The 13,641-nt window shown below is 43.6% G+C and overlaps 1 protein-coding gene across 12 annotated transcripts in view; it reads right to left on the bottom strand.

The window, feature by feature from the left end:
* CDK5RAP2 (CDK5 regulatory subunit associated protein 2) overlaps positions 1-13,641 on the bottom strand; it is a 191,903-nt gene that overhangs the window by 44,140 nt on the left and 134,122 nt on the right. For all 12 annotated transcript variants that reach the window (XM_055271298.2, XM_055271295.2, XM_055271301.2 and 9 more), the window contains 3 exons: positions 9,724-9,955; positions 5,461-5,583; positions 1,182-1,749 (listed from right to left, as the gene is read on the bottom strand). In XM_055271298.2, the coding sequence (XP_055127273.1) occupies positions 1,182-1,749; positions 5,461-5,583; positions 9,724-9,955 (923 nt within the window). The remainder of the gene's footprint in view (positions 1-1,181; positions 1,750-5,460; positions 5,584-9,723; positions 9,956-13,641) is intronic.

Below are 13,641 nucleotides of genomic sequence, written 5' to 3'. Positions count from 1 at the left end.
GAGAAAGGCACTGAGAAGTACACAGGTTAAGAGAAATGTGTCTCATGTAAACTGGCCACAGTAACCTTGCACCAGAGAGTAGCTTGGCAAAGATGTTGACACTTCAGTTCAATGTAATTTTCTCCTTCCTGGAAATGACAACACTACATGGGCTGGCAGTCACCATCAACATAGTGTGTGCACATGCAGATTACATGATACCAGCATTAAAGGTGGGGGCCAGTATCATATGAGTACTGGAGTAACATGGGTAAACATGGGTAACTCATGAGTAACATGAGTAAACATGGGTACTGGAGTGGGATAATGTGGGCTTGAACCCTGGCAATGGCTCTGACCAGCTCTGTGAATGTTCTCTGCCAAGTCACTGCAGCTGCTTTGAGGCTGTTTCCTTACCTATAATAACTAGTTTAGGAATACCTCCTTCTCAGGTGATTTTGAGGATTAGATAAGAAAAGTGCCTAACCAGGGGCCTGAGACAACAGCCTTTCAATAATTACAAGCTTCCTTCAATCTCACTGCTTGGGAAGTCTTGAAAAATTCATCCTGGCTCCTGACAATTCAGAACAATGTGTTTGACTCAAATTAGTGACAAATGAAGGTCAACTTCACAAATGATCCCATTTTTGCCGTATCTCATGAAGCAAAACTGTATATATCTATGCCCATAAAGCATGATCTTCATGAACTAAGAATTCTTCTCTTTCCACACAAGCTTATTTCTCTAAGATGACCTCAAAGAGTAAAGATATGGAAAATATTTATATTCCTCCTACCTTGCCTAGACATCAGTTTTAGTTTCACAGCACAGCAAAAACCAGTAACAGAGTCCAGGAGTACACACTGCAGTTCAGCAAAGGCACTATCACTCACCAAGTGACTGGTATGAAACCTTTACCCTGAGCCTCCAACTTGAGGAGGGCAAGATCTGCCCTGCAGCTTTCCAGAGGACCCAAGACTCGTAACGGATGTTCACGTGCGTGGTCGCTGTTCCTCTTCTTTGTGGCCTCACCTCTCACTTCTCCACAGGACCTGGCTGCCTGAACCCACCATCAAGCCTTCCCCAGAACACACTCTACCCATCACAGAGCAGCGTTCTCTTTTAGCTCATGGGCTCCCACCTAGTGGCAATACTGGGGGACTACAGGCTTAAACGGGGAGATGGCAGAGGTGGAATGTACCTGGAAGGTGAGAGATCTCTGAACTTATTCTGCAGATTATGGATCTCACTGAAAAGTTGCATGTTCATATTCTGCTCCTTCTGCAGCTCGTATTCCTGTTCCTCCAGCATCCGGTTCTCCAGCATCCGGCCATCAATCATCTCTGGGGCCAGCGGATGGAGAATTTTCATGTGTTTCACATATCGCACTTGGTGCAAACTTGAAAAGGTCATTTCTTCCTCATCAGAACCGCTCTTGGGCTTGCTCAAGCCATCCTGGGCCCCTTCTGTCCCACACAAAACTGTAATAACGGCCTCACTGCACTGGGAGTGCTTTTGAAGCTGAAATATGAAATTCTGGTAGCCTTCCAGCTCAGTTTCCAAGTCACGGATTTTCTGTTTTAAGTATTCTGTCTCATTTGAGGTCTTAATGCTCTCTGACTGATCAGTCCCCATCACACTGACTTTAGCAGAAGGCTGACTCTTGGAACTCAAGTAAGTAGCTATTGAAGTTGGGCTCAGAACATCTTCAGGATTTTCTTTGCATGATGGCAAGCTGGCAAGGTCATCAGGTGGGCAAATCTCAGAGTCTGAAAATCAAATACATTTATGTCAGTATCTCTTTTACTAAAATCCAACCCCTCTCCTTCCTCAGAGCCATAGCCAAGCCAAGACCACTGCAGTGGCCTAACAAGCCTCCCTGAAAAAGGCCCTAGTATTTCCTAACACATTTCCCTCAAAAGGCCTCCAGTCTTTCCTAACAAGCCTCCCTCAAAAAGCCTCCAGTCTTTCCTAACAAGCCTCCCTCAAAAAGCCCTAGTCTTTCTCTCTTACCCCTCAGTTGTTCTCTTCCTCAGAGTGACTGTTCTAAAAAGTAATTTTAACCATGATAAACCCACACACACAGCCTAAAATTCATCGACATTCCCAGTATCTACATGAGACCTTCCATGATCTAGTTCCAGGCAACCTTTCCAGGAATATCTCTGGCACCACTGTGGAGATTTCCTACAAAATTAACCATGATTCCCTGCATATAGCGTGCTGTGTCATGCCTCCATGCTTTTGCATGGGCCGTGCCCTCTGCCTGGAACACCCTCAGCCCTCTATTCTACTCCTACCTAATGAACTCTTTCCATACCCAGATCTAATTTTCCTTCCTCTGCAAGCCCACTGCCAAACTATGCAAAAGTCACAACTCACTGTGGTTCTGTAGCACCTTATGCATATTACTCAAGACAAATATACTATGTGCTGGGTGCTAAAGTAAAAATTATAAGTGGCTTATTTATTGATTCACATAGCAATTCGTTATCTGAATGCCGCTCTCCCTCACCAGACTGCATGTTTCTTCATAGCAGAGATGTGGCCTTTCATTTTCACATTCTCAGTGTCTAGTACAGAACCTAACCCAGACCAGAAGTCAGTGCCAGTGTGAGAAATATTGAGAGATTCTGTGAAGCAACAGTAAAGAGTGGTAATTCTGAATATCCACAACACGTGACAGTCTTCTCATTTCCATGTCTAACGGCTTCCAGGAGATGCCCTGACATCCTCTTTAGTGAGGTGTTTCACTCACTCACAACACTGCCAGGAAATATTTCCTTATAGCTAGTAATAGCTAAACCCTTAGAGATGCAGTCAAACTTATTTGAGAAGTGGACTGGTACAGCAGAAAGAATATGAGGTTTGAAGGCCACAGAGCCTGAGGCAAGTGACTTTACTATCCAAGAGCCTCAGTTTCCCCTGTGTCTAAAATGTGGGAAGAGATGTCTCATATGGTTGTAGTGTGGCTTCAAGCTCAGGCCTGACTCCAGAGCTTCTGTTCTTAACCACCATGCCACACTGCTGGCTGCCCAGGGAAAGTCCCGTTCAATATAGAGAGCTGTCTGAATACTTAAGGGGCAGCAGAATGTAGTAGAAAAGCCGGTCTTTGAAATTCAACAGACACAGTTTCAAACTCTGGCTCTGTCACATAGGCAAGTTACTTGACCTCTCTGAGCTTTAGTAGCTTTATCTGTAAAATGGAAAGAACATCACTGTGAAAAGTTGAATGTGTGTGTTTTTAGGGATTATATGGAACAAAATCTGCAAAAAGAAAAAAAAAGGCTAGCACAGTGTCTAGCACACAGTAGTGAAGGAATCCAAGTAACATAAACATCCTCTAACCATTCCAAGATAGAAGGAGATGCCCTTCACCGGAGGCGTGCATGCGAAGGCCAGTCTGGAAAAATGCTACAAAAGCAACAATGTGGGTTGGACTGGGTGACCTAGGAGATCTCTCAGAGAGATTCACACACAAATCCTCGTCAGACTGCATGTCCCAATTTCTGGTTCTGCAATCCACTCCTTGTGACTTGATGTACACTCTTGTCTCTGTTCATGATGCAAATACCATAAAGTATGGCATTTCATTTCAGAAAGCAGCTGCTACCTGACCTAAAGGAAGCATTCCTAATATAGTATTTTTGTTGTACACAATTTGTTATGATAACTAGTCAATAAGAGCCTTGAGGGTGGAGATTACGTCATCCATGTCTGTTTCTCCAGTATCCAGCATAGGGTCTGCGACAGAGAATGTACTCAGCAAGTATTTCTGGCTGAACAAGAAAGAGAAAGGGGAGCTGGGGAGGGAGATATCTCTCAATAAGGCTTTTTTTCCAGTGAATCACTCTCCAAGACAAGAAATTATCTTTGCTGTAATAACCTCATGATAATAGAATTTGGTCTGTACTTCACGGCAAGAAGCGTGTTCACTCATGGAAATAAAGATTAGTTCCCAGGACTTTCCTTAAATAATTATGAGGCATCACTAGTATACCCATTTTACAGAAGAGGAGGTTGAGGCTTAGGGAGCTTAAGAATTTGCTCAGGGTTCAGGGTAGGTAAGCAGTAAAGCCCTTCCTCAAAGCCTGGCAGTCTGCCTCTAACACTCTGAATGCTGCTTCCCGAAGTAACACTCCCGCAATCGAATCTCCTGTATCACGGTGCATGAGCAAAGAGAGAGAGAGTTCTTAACCCTCAACGTGAAGGCCAAGATGCCTGTAAAATCCTTTATTCACATCCCAAGTATCTGTCAAGGGCCTTGTGAAAAAGAAACAGCAGTGAAGATGTCACACGCAGGACCCAGCCTCAGCTGCGCAACAATTAAAAGGTGGAAGTTCAGGCAGATGCAACTCATGTACAAAGTTCTGGAAGCACATTCAGAAAAATGAAAGACATTCAGTAATGAAGGGAAGTACTGACAGGGAAAGGGAAGCTGTCAATTAGTTAAGAAGTCTGTATTAAGAACTATCAAGAAGAAATCAAAAGATGTCCCCAAGACCATTTATGAATATTTGCATTATAAGAAATACTATAGTTCTACAACTTTCCACAATTCAGCTAAGGGGGACTTTATTGCCTGGTAGAGTAGCTTTCTACTCAAAGCCCAGACCATGCAGAAGCATGTGACCATGTATTCACTGCAGTGACTCTGGACTTTGCAAAAGTATACACCACCGGGAACAGTGTATATACCACAACTCAGTATTTTTCCAGAGACTGATGTCCCCATGGCCATCCCATGACAAATTTAGGATTCTTGAGGACAATTATTTCTAACAGAGTGAACTGGATCTGGATTAATAGTGATTTTTTTTAATGAAGGGGGAAAAATATTTAACATAAAAAGACTGTAGGCATTTGTTCATTCTGGTTGAATGAGAACATGAGTATTTGTTATATTATCTTTTGTGCTTATGTATGCTTCTAATACTTCATAATTTTAAAAAGAAAGGAATACAACTTGCCTGTGCCCTCACCCACATCTCTGCACCTTTTCCACTGATCTGCCTGGCAAACCCCACAAACCCAGTCTCAGCCACAGGCTCTCCTCTGACCCACTCCTCCTGGGCACACGGACCAACACTGAGCACACCTCAGCAACAGGCAGCCCCGCGCTGAATACCGACAGGCTGTTGGGATAGTTGTCTCCTCCAAGCTGTGGGGTCCCTAAGAGCAGGCTGTGTCTTTTCATGTTGAACCACCAGAACCGAGCCCACTGCCTGGTAGAGAAGCACGCTGACGCATGGACGGGTGGGTTCTGACGTCCTACTGTACCTTGACTCTTCTACTGCTTACCAGCTGGGTGACCCTGGGTCAATTATTTCTTAAAATCTCAGCTTCCTATGTGTTAGACTGGAATGATAATAATGCCCTGAGAGGGCTGCTATGGGCTTAGTAATAATTTTTAGATAAAACATCCAAATGGTGCCTGGCACATGGAAGCTGTTCAATACAAACAGGGGTTGAATTCTGACCGATCTCGTAGCTTGTTTGCTGATCACTGTCCATTTCCTTGTCTCTCCAGACAGAAGATGTGGTTTTAATTCCTTTCTGCTCTCCTGGGCTGTGCTGGTAGGCTGCTCCCACAGGGGGCTGAGCTACAGGCAATCACAAAGAGAAAGAAAAATAAATAAAACTGTAAGACCTGAAACTTAGCCAAGCAACTGAGAAGAACACAAAGATACAACAGGGAAAATAAAAACACTGGGGAGGCAAAATGCAATTTATAAGATAAAATTAATCTATCGAGCTGCCATAACAGGACATAAAAAGCATAAATAGACTGCAGCTTGTCTGAAATGGTTTAAGTTCAGGCTCTCAAAAAGCTGAGTGAGAAAATGTATTCTATCAATTCGTGCCCATTTTTCCCAAGAAGAGAGAGGCCCTAGGGTCTCCCAGGCAACTGTTTGAGGTAGCACCTGGAGTTGAGGCACCCTGGTATCTCAGTAAAAAATAAAAACAGTATTGAGTGCAAATGGCAAGCTAGGAGCCAGCATGGTGGCTCATGCCTATAATCCCAGCACTTCGGGAGGCTGAGGCAGAGGGGCCACTTGAGGCCAGGAGTTCAAGACCAGCTTGGGCAATATAGCAAGACCCCCATCTCTACAAAATATAAAAAATTTAAATTTGAATTTAAAAAAATGGCAAGCTATGGACAAAGTGCCAGGGCCTCTGTTGAGCTGAGTTACCTTTGCCATAAAATCTTTCCTCCATGAAGGTCCCCACAACCCTGTATTGATTTCGTTAACCGCCACCTCCCCCAGCCCACACCAGACGGGGAGTTCTCAGAAGGCAGAGACTGTATCTGATTTATTTCTCTCCTACCCCCAATGCATGAGGCTGGAAACATAGCAGGTCCTCAGGGAATGTTCAATGAATGAATGAAAAGATGCCTGGATGATGGTTGAATGGATTAGAAGAAGGAGATAAGGAGATGGTAAGGGAAAAGCAATTCTGCCAAAGGCCTTCTTATCTGGAATCTCAACTATGGTAAACCCAAAAGAAAACCTAAAATTAAATGGAACATACCTTTGGCTATGGATCTTCATAAAACCCATACAAGAAGTATCACATACTAGGCTTTGTGAAACAGTAAAGAACATGGGCTTTGAAATTAGGCAGGCTGACTCCCATCTAGCTAGAAAAGTTAGTCACAGTGTGACTGTAGCCAAGTCACTTTTATCTCTGAAACTACTGCCTTAACTATAAGATGGTGGTAATTTCTGTATCTGCCTCAAAGGACTGTTGAGAGAACCCAATTAGATCATGTACTTAGAGTGTATAGCAAGACTCAGTAAATAATAGGTGCTTGTTTTATTAATACCACAGTATGTCCAAGACTCCAGAGTCATCTCCAATCCCTGACCCACTCTGGAAATCCTCTAATCTGATGCAACCTCCTGCACTGGTACTCAGTCCCTTCATTGGCAAGTCCCAAAGAGCATCAATATCCTCCCTGAACATTCATCTCTCCCCGTCACTCTGAGTGAACTTGGGATGACCCCAAGGACACTGCTTCTCCCTCAGCCTTCAAAGTTGTGGTCATTTCTTTCCCATAGCTCTCATATCATGGGCCCAAAGTGTATAAGTGTCTTTGCTCCTCACTGTCACTTCTAGATCATTCTCTCTCTTCCCTGAAAATTCCACTTTTGCAGCTCATGCTTCCAGACGATACCACCAATGACCCCACTTTACTGTAATCATCCATGGTCCCCTGAGTCACTGAATCCCTTGCGGTTCGGTGACAATGTGGCTCCTAACTGCCTTCCTTCTCTACATTGCTTTACGGTATAATTCCTCGGGGCTGTCCATGCTTGCTGTCTCCAATCTCTCTCCTGCATTCTCTCTCTGCAACCCATGCCAATCAGGCTGCATCCACTCCATGGAAACAGCTCCCTTCAAGTACACCAATGACTTCCACATTGTTAAATCCCAAAGCCAATCCTCAGTCCTTGTCTTACCTGTCCTATAGCAATATCTGACACTGCTAATCCCCTCCTTACTCAGCTCCTAGGAAGTCACCCTCTCTTGGATCCCTCCTACCTTCACTGGCTGGTCTTCTTGGTCCAACCTTTAACCACCAGAGAGCCTTGGTTTCAATTCCTGGACCTGGTTGCTATGGCTCCAAGTCATATAGCTTCAAACAGTACCAAATATTGCTATTTCCTAACTTTGTATCTCTAATCCAGACCTCTACCCTTGACTCCAGACTCGTCTGTCTTCAATTGCCTATCTAATATCTCCACCGGGATGGTCAACAGGCATCTCATAGGTCCAAACCAGACCCCTAATGTCCCCCTCATGCTTGCCTCTCATGCAGTCTTCAGTCTTTCTCATCTCAGTGAATGACAACTCCATCCTTCCAAAGGTTCATATCCAAAGTGATGCTTTAAAGCAGAGGTTGGACCACCTTTCTTTAAGTCAAATAATAAATACTTTAGGCTTTGCAGGCCATAGAGTCTCTATGCTAACTACTCAGTTCTGCCATCAAAGCACAAAAGCAAACACAGACAATATGCAAACAAATGGGTGTGGCTGTGTTTCAATAAAACTTTATTTCCAAAAACAGGAAGTGAACTGGATTTGGCCCACAGGCTGTGGTTTGTCAACTCCTACTTTTTTTTTTTTGGAGATGGAGTTTCGCTCTTGTCTCTGCTCACTGCAACCTCCACCTCCCAGGTTCAAGCAATTCCCCTGATTCAGCCTCCTGAGGAGCTGGGATTACAGGCATGCGCCACCATGCCTGGCTAATTTTGTATTTTTAGTAGAGATGGGGTTTCACCATGTTGGCCAAGCTGGTCTCAAACTCCTGACCTCAGGTGATCTGCCCGCCTTGGCCTCCCAAAGTGCTGGGATTACATGTGTGAGACACTGCGCTCAGCCTGTCAACTCCTACTTTAAGGCTTCAGTCAAATCATGACTCTGCTGCTCAAAACCCTCCAAAAGTTTCCAATCTTACCAAGTAGAAGAGTCCTAGAATGGCCTTTGAGAGCCTGCCTTATCTACTGCCTCCCGGACCTCATCTTCTACAACTCTCCCTTTCCTCAACTCCACTCCAGCCACACAATTAGCCTCCTTACTATTCATCCATCTTCCCCTGTTCACAGCAGCACCAGGGCCTTTTTGCCTTCTTCCTAAGATGACTAGTGCACTCATTTCCCCTGTTTCCCTTCAAATGCCACTTCACCATGGAGGCTCTCTAGCATTCATGACGTGAGCAAATCCTGCCCCTCCTCCACATTCCCCACACCCAAACCCTGCTTCGTTCTTTTCCACGGCACTTATTTTCTCACATGTTGTACGTATAATTATCAGCTTTCTGTCCTCCCCCCGACCCTACACGCACACAAGAATATAAGCTAAACAAAGACTTCATCTGCTTTGGTCACTCCTCTCTCCTCAGTGCCTAGAATAGTGCTTGGCACACAGAAGAAATGAATAAATAAAAGATTACTTTTGTTGTTCTTGTTATGGTGCTGCTGCCATCTGCTTACAGAAGTTCAAAATTAGGAGTCAACATATGCACTTCTGTGGATCATGAGCCCTGAGAAAATGATGTAAAATGCTACTTATATGCTCACCTCATCACTCTGTGGGAGGGCCCTCTGCTTTCTTCAGATTCTCAAAGGGTTAGTGGTCCAAAATCTCTAAGCACCACTGTCCTAGACTAGAGGACGCCACTAGACACACTTCCTCCAAGTCTCTGGATCCTAACTATTTAGGTACATTTTAACACAGGGACTGTTGTCTTGCCTCCCAGGAGAGCAGAGCCAGCAGGTTCAAAGAGGGTGGGGAAGTGGGTTACTTCTAGAGGAAGACGCAAGGTTAGTAAGGTTTAGAATTATCCCCAAGTTGGCCTGGACATTACAGAGAACCCTGCAAAGTGGACCCTCACTTGCATACCTCTGATGCCACACTCCAAAGGTGTCCACAGACAAAGCCAAACACAACTGGGGCATCTGCAGACAATCCTTAGTGAAAGCAGCAGTGCACCCTCAGACCTATGAGCACTACAATTTCCCTTTATCCAGACTCCAGAATAAAATGAAAGCAATGGATTCATTCTCCTTATTGTGTTCCCTCTGTTGTGCATTTGTCAGGAGTCAAGATTAATCACTGCAATTCATGAAATTTATACTCAAACTTATTGCAATTCTAAACAACAAGGTTGACATTTCAAGCAGTTCTATTGAGCCGTTTGTCTAGCTCACAGGAAATACATTTTTCTTGGTGCTTACCATTCAGCAACGTTTTGTCGGGCGTTGGCCTCCCCTCTATCACTGCTTCAGCCAGAATTAACTTTTGGTGAAGTTGCTTATTACAAGTTTTAAACTGCTTCAGCTCCCCCTGCAGCTCCAAGATCTGGCTCTGCAGCTGCGTCACCACCTCCTGGGTGGCAGGGAGACGATACATATTTCCTAATGACCGGGATGGTTTTCTTAGGATTGGCAAGCGGGACTTCTTAGCCTCCTGAAAACACACATATGCAACAATGAATACACTTTGAACACACTTCCTTTGGTTGCACAGTCAACATTCTCATGCCAGCCTTATAAAACGGCATTCGAACTGGCTGCCCAGACTTCTCGTTCCTATAATGGCAGCTATGTTTATCCACCGGCCAAAGAGCTTGTATCTTGGCAGGTCCCTCCTCTGATCATCAAGGGCCAAGCTTCTCCTCGCCACCCTCCTGGCCCTGGCCTATTGTCTCTCTGGACAATCCAGACACTCCATAAATGGCAGTTCTTCTTCCAACCTGATCTTCTGGGAAATGTTATTTTGTTCCTTATCTATTTCCTCGTTTCCCAAACATTCCTCAGTCTAATCTAGTCTGGCCTATCAACCCCTGCTAGTCCCCCAGAACCACCCCTTACTTTGGTGGCTACTAAGTTGCCAACCCAGCGGATATTTCCCAGGCTCAGAACTCCCAGACATCTTCATTCATAATGACTCACGGGCACTACAGATTCAACTGAAAATTCAACTCTTCAGCTCCATCACCCCATGTCTCTGCTGCAAATCTATGCCACTTCAACAATCTCTGTCTTGGTGAATCACATGACTATCCATTTACTACACAATCTAGAACCATGGGAATGATTTTTAAGTTTCCCTTTATTCTTGTCACCCACTTTCACCATTCATCAGGGTCCATTAATTATAACTCTCAGGCTGTCTCTCAATTCTTTCAACTCTTCTCATCCTCCACTGCTACCACTCAACTCCAAGATGCTGTTAGTTCTCACCTAAGTCATGGCAACAGTCTCCTGGGTGGTCTCCACACATTCACTTTTGCCCTCTCTAAGTCACTCTCCATGCTACAGCAAAAAGACAAACCTACTACTCCTCTCTTCTGCCTAAAACTATTTTAATTGCTTTCCAGTTCTCTCAAGACAAAGGTCAACGTCCATACCACAGCCTACAAAGTCCTGCAGGACCTACAGCCTGAGTTATACCCCCTTCCACTTTACCCTGCTCCTCAGCAACAATGATCTTGGTTCCTCAAAATGCCTTCCTTCTACCTCAGGACCTTAGCATATGCTGACTCCTTTGCCCAGAACACTTACTCCTTCCTACTTCCCCAACTAACTCTAAATAGCATTCATTAAAACTCAGCTCAAATGGGCCTTCCTCAGGAAAATGGGCCTTGATTTCCAAGACAAAGGCCGGGCTCCCTATTAGATACTCACTGTCCCCTACATATCCCCTCAGAGAACATTAGTATCATTTTAATTAAATGCCTGTGCAATTATCTGTTCTTTGTCTATCTTCTGCACCAACCTGCAAGCTCCAGGGTTAAGAGGCTTTGCATATCTTGGCCATACTCTCTGTATAGCTTCTAGCATAAGAACTAGTACACAGTAGGTAGGTACTCAACAACTATTTGTGGAATGAACATATAAACAATAACTTAAGAGGCCAAATGGGGGTCTCTTTCAACTGGGGAATTTTAAACATTCAAAAGCTGGGAAGAGGGACTTAAATCCAGACTATATTTAAAGAAATACTACAACTCAATAATAAAAACAAATAATCCAATTAAAAGATGAGGAAAAACTCTGATAGTCATTTCTCCAAAGGAGATACGTGTATGGCCAATAAGCATGCGAAAAGATGCTCAACATCATTAGTCACCAAGGAAAATGTAAATCAAATCACAATAAAATACCACTATTTCATACCTATTAGAGTGGCTATAATCAAAGGACAACAACAAGTGTTGATGAAGTGGAGAAACTGGAACCCTCACACACTGCTGGTGAGAATGTAAAGAGGGTACAGGCGCTTTAGAAAACAGTCTGGCAGTTCCTCAAAAAGATTAAACATAGAGTTACCATCTTACCCATCAATTCTACTCCTAGGTATATACTCAAGAGAAATAAAAACATTATCACCCCCAAAATTTGTACATGAATAGCAACATTATTTCTAACAACCAAAAGTGGAAACAGCTCAAATGTGCATCAACTAATGAATGTGGTATATCCATATGGATATACTATGGAATACTGTTTGGCAATAAAAATAAATGAAGTACTGACACATGCTACAACGTGAATGAACCTCAAAAACAGTATGCTAAGTGGAAGAAGCCAGTCACCAAAAACCACATATGGCATGACTCCATTTATATGAAATAATCCAGAATAGGCAAATCGAAAGAGACATAAAGTAGATTCCTGGTTGCCTAGGGCTGGGGTGGGCGAGTTGAGGGGAAATGGGAAATGACTGTTAAGGAGTACAAGGTTTCTTTTGGGATGATGAAAATGTTCTAAAATTGCTGTACAACTCTGTGAATAGACTAAAAAAACCCCACTGAATTGTATACCTTAAAGGGATGCATTGTATGACATGTGAATTAAATCTCAATAAGGCTGTGTTTTTTTAAAGTTTTTAAATAGCAGAGGAGAAGGAACCCAAGAGGAAAACAGAAAATATTTGGGACCCAAGAAATGAGATCACTGAGGTCTCTTAAGAAGGAAAGAAGAGTAAGGGCCCCTTCTTGAACATTCTAGGATATAAAATGCTTTCAAGCATACTTTCCCATAATCCTGAAGTAAACTCTGCATTCCCAGAACTCACAGGATAGGAGATATTATCATTCTTACTTTCCAGATGAAGAACCGAGATGTCAAACAACTAGTCCAATGTCACAGTGCAAGAAGGTTCAAGAGTCAGACCTCAGACTAGCTCTTCAGGGTCCGGTGCTCAGTTCAGAAAAGTGAGATGCTTTCTGCTCTGAAATTCCAGGTTAAGAGGAGAGAGCAGGTTCAAGGATAAGAACAGTTTGAGGTGGCAAAAGGAGACCACGTGGGAGGAGGTGGATGCCTTAGCAAAGAGGGCTGGAAAATAACAATCATTTGCTTGGTCCTCAGTCTCCACCAATCTTTATTCCTGGATCCAAATCTGTGTGTCATATGGCAGCAGCAAAGATATCTGCAAGTGCACAAATGCCAAAGCCAATTTCAAGTTGGAAGACTGCCGTCAGTCAACCTAATGCTTGTTCTAAAATAACACCACACAAAATGCTACCTTATGGACTCTGAACAGAGTCCCACCTACCACATTATTAAAGATGTCACATTGGAACTTCTTCCTTGGGAATGGAAGGGAAACAGGAACTCACACACTCTGAGCTCCTACCATGTACAAGGTACTGTACTAGACACTTGCCAAAGGCTCAAAGCAGGTAAGTGGCCAGGCCCGATGCAAACACATGTATATCAGTAAAGTCCATCCTCTTGTCTGTAACTAAACAATTGAAAGGATACCTGGTCTCCTTGTTTCTATAACTAAACAACTGTAAGGATATCTGGTCTCCTTGTCTCACCCTCGGGCTGCAGTGATGTTCCTTTTAACAGGATATCAGAGTCTCCTATTAAAAGAGGTAAGCCATAGGATTATCAACTCCTTAACTACCAAAGACCACAAAAAATATCATTAAATTTCCTTCTACTCTGCACAGACCGGAGGCCATGGTGGTGATGGGAGGGCTCTTCTCTCCCAGAGAAAGGCAAGTTTATAATATCCCTGTCTGCATTTAAAACCAGACTTTAGTTTATATCCCTGTCACTCCACTTACCAGCTAAATCACTCTGCATAGTTTTCTGAGCCTTTTAAAAGCCTATATTTCTTCATAAGTAAAATGTAGGTAA

The sequence above is a fragment of the Symphalangus syndactylus genome, chromosome 3 (genome assembly GCF_028878055.3).
Source record: "Symphalangus syndactylus isolate Jambi chromosome 3, NHGRI_mSymSyn1-v2.1_pri, whole genome shotgun sequence".
NCBI classification, from domain to species: domain Eukaryota; kingdom Metazoa; phylum Chordata; class Mammalia; order Primates; family Hylobatidae; genus Symphalangus; species Symphalangus syndactylus.
Note: the sequence above shows the minus strand (reverse complement) of the source record. Positions and strands in the feature narration are given on the sequence as shown.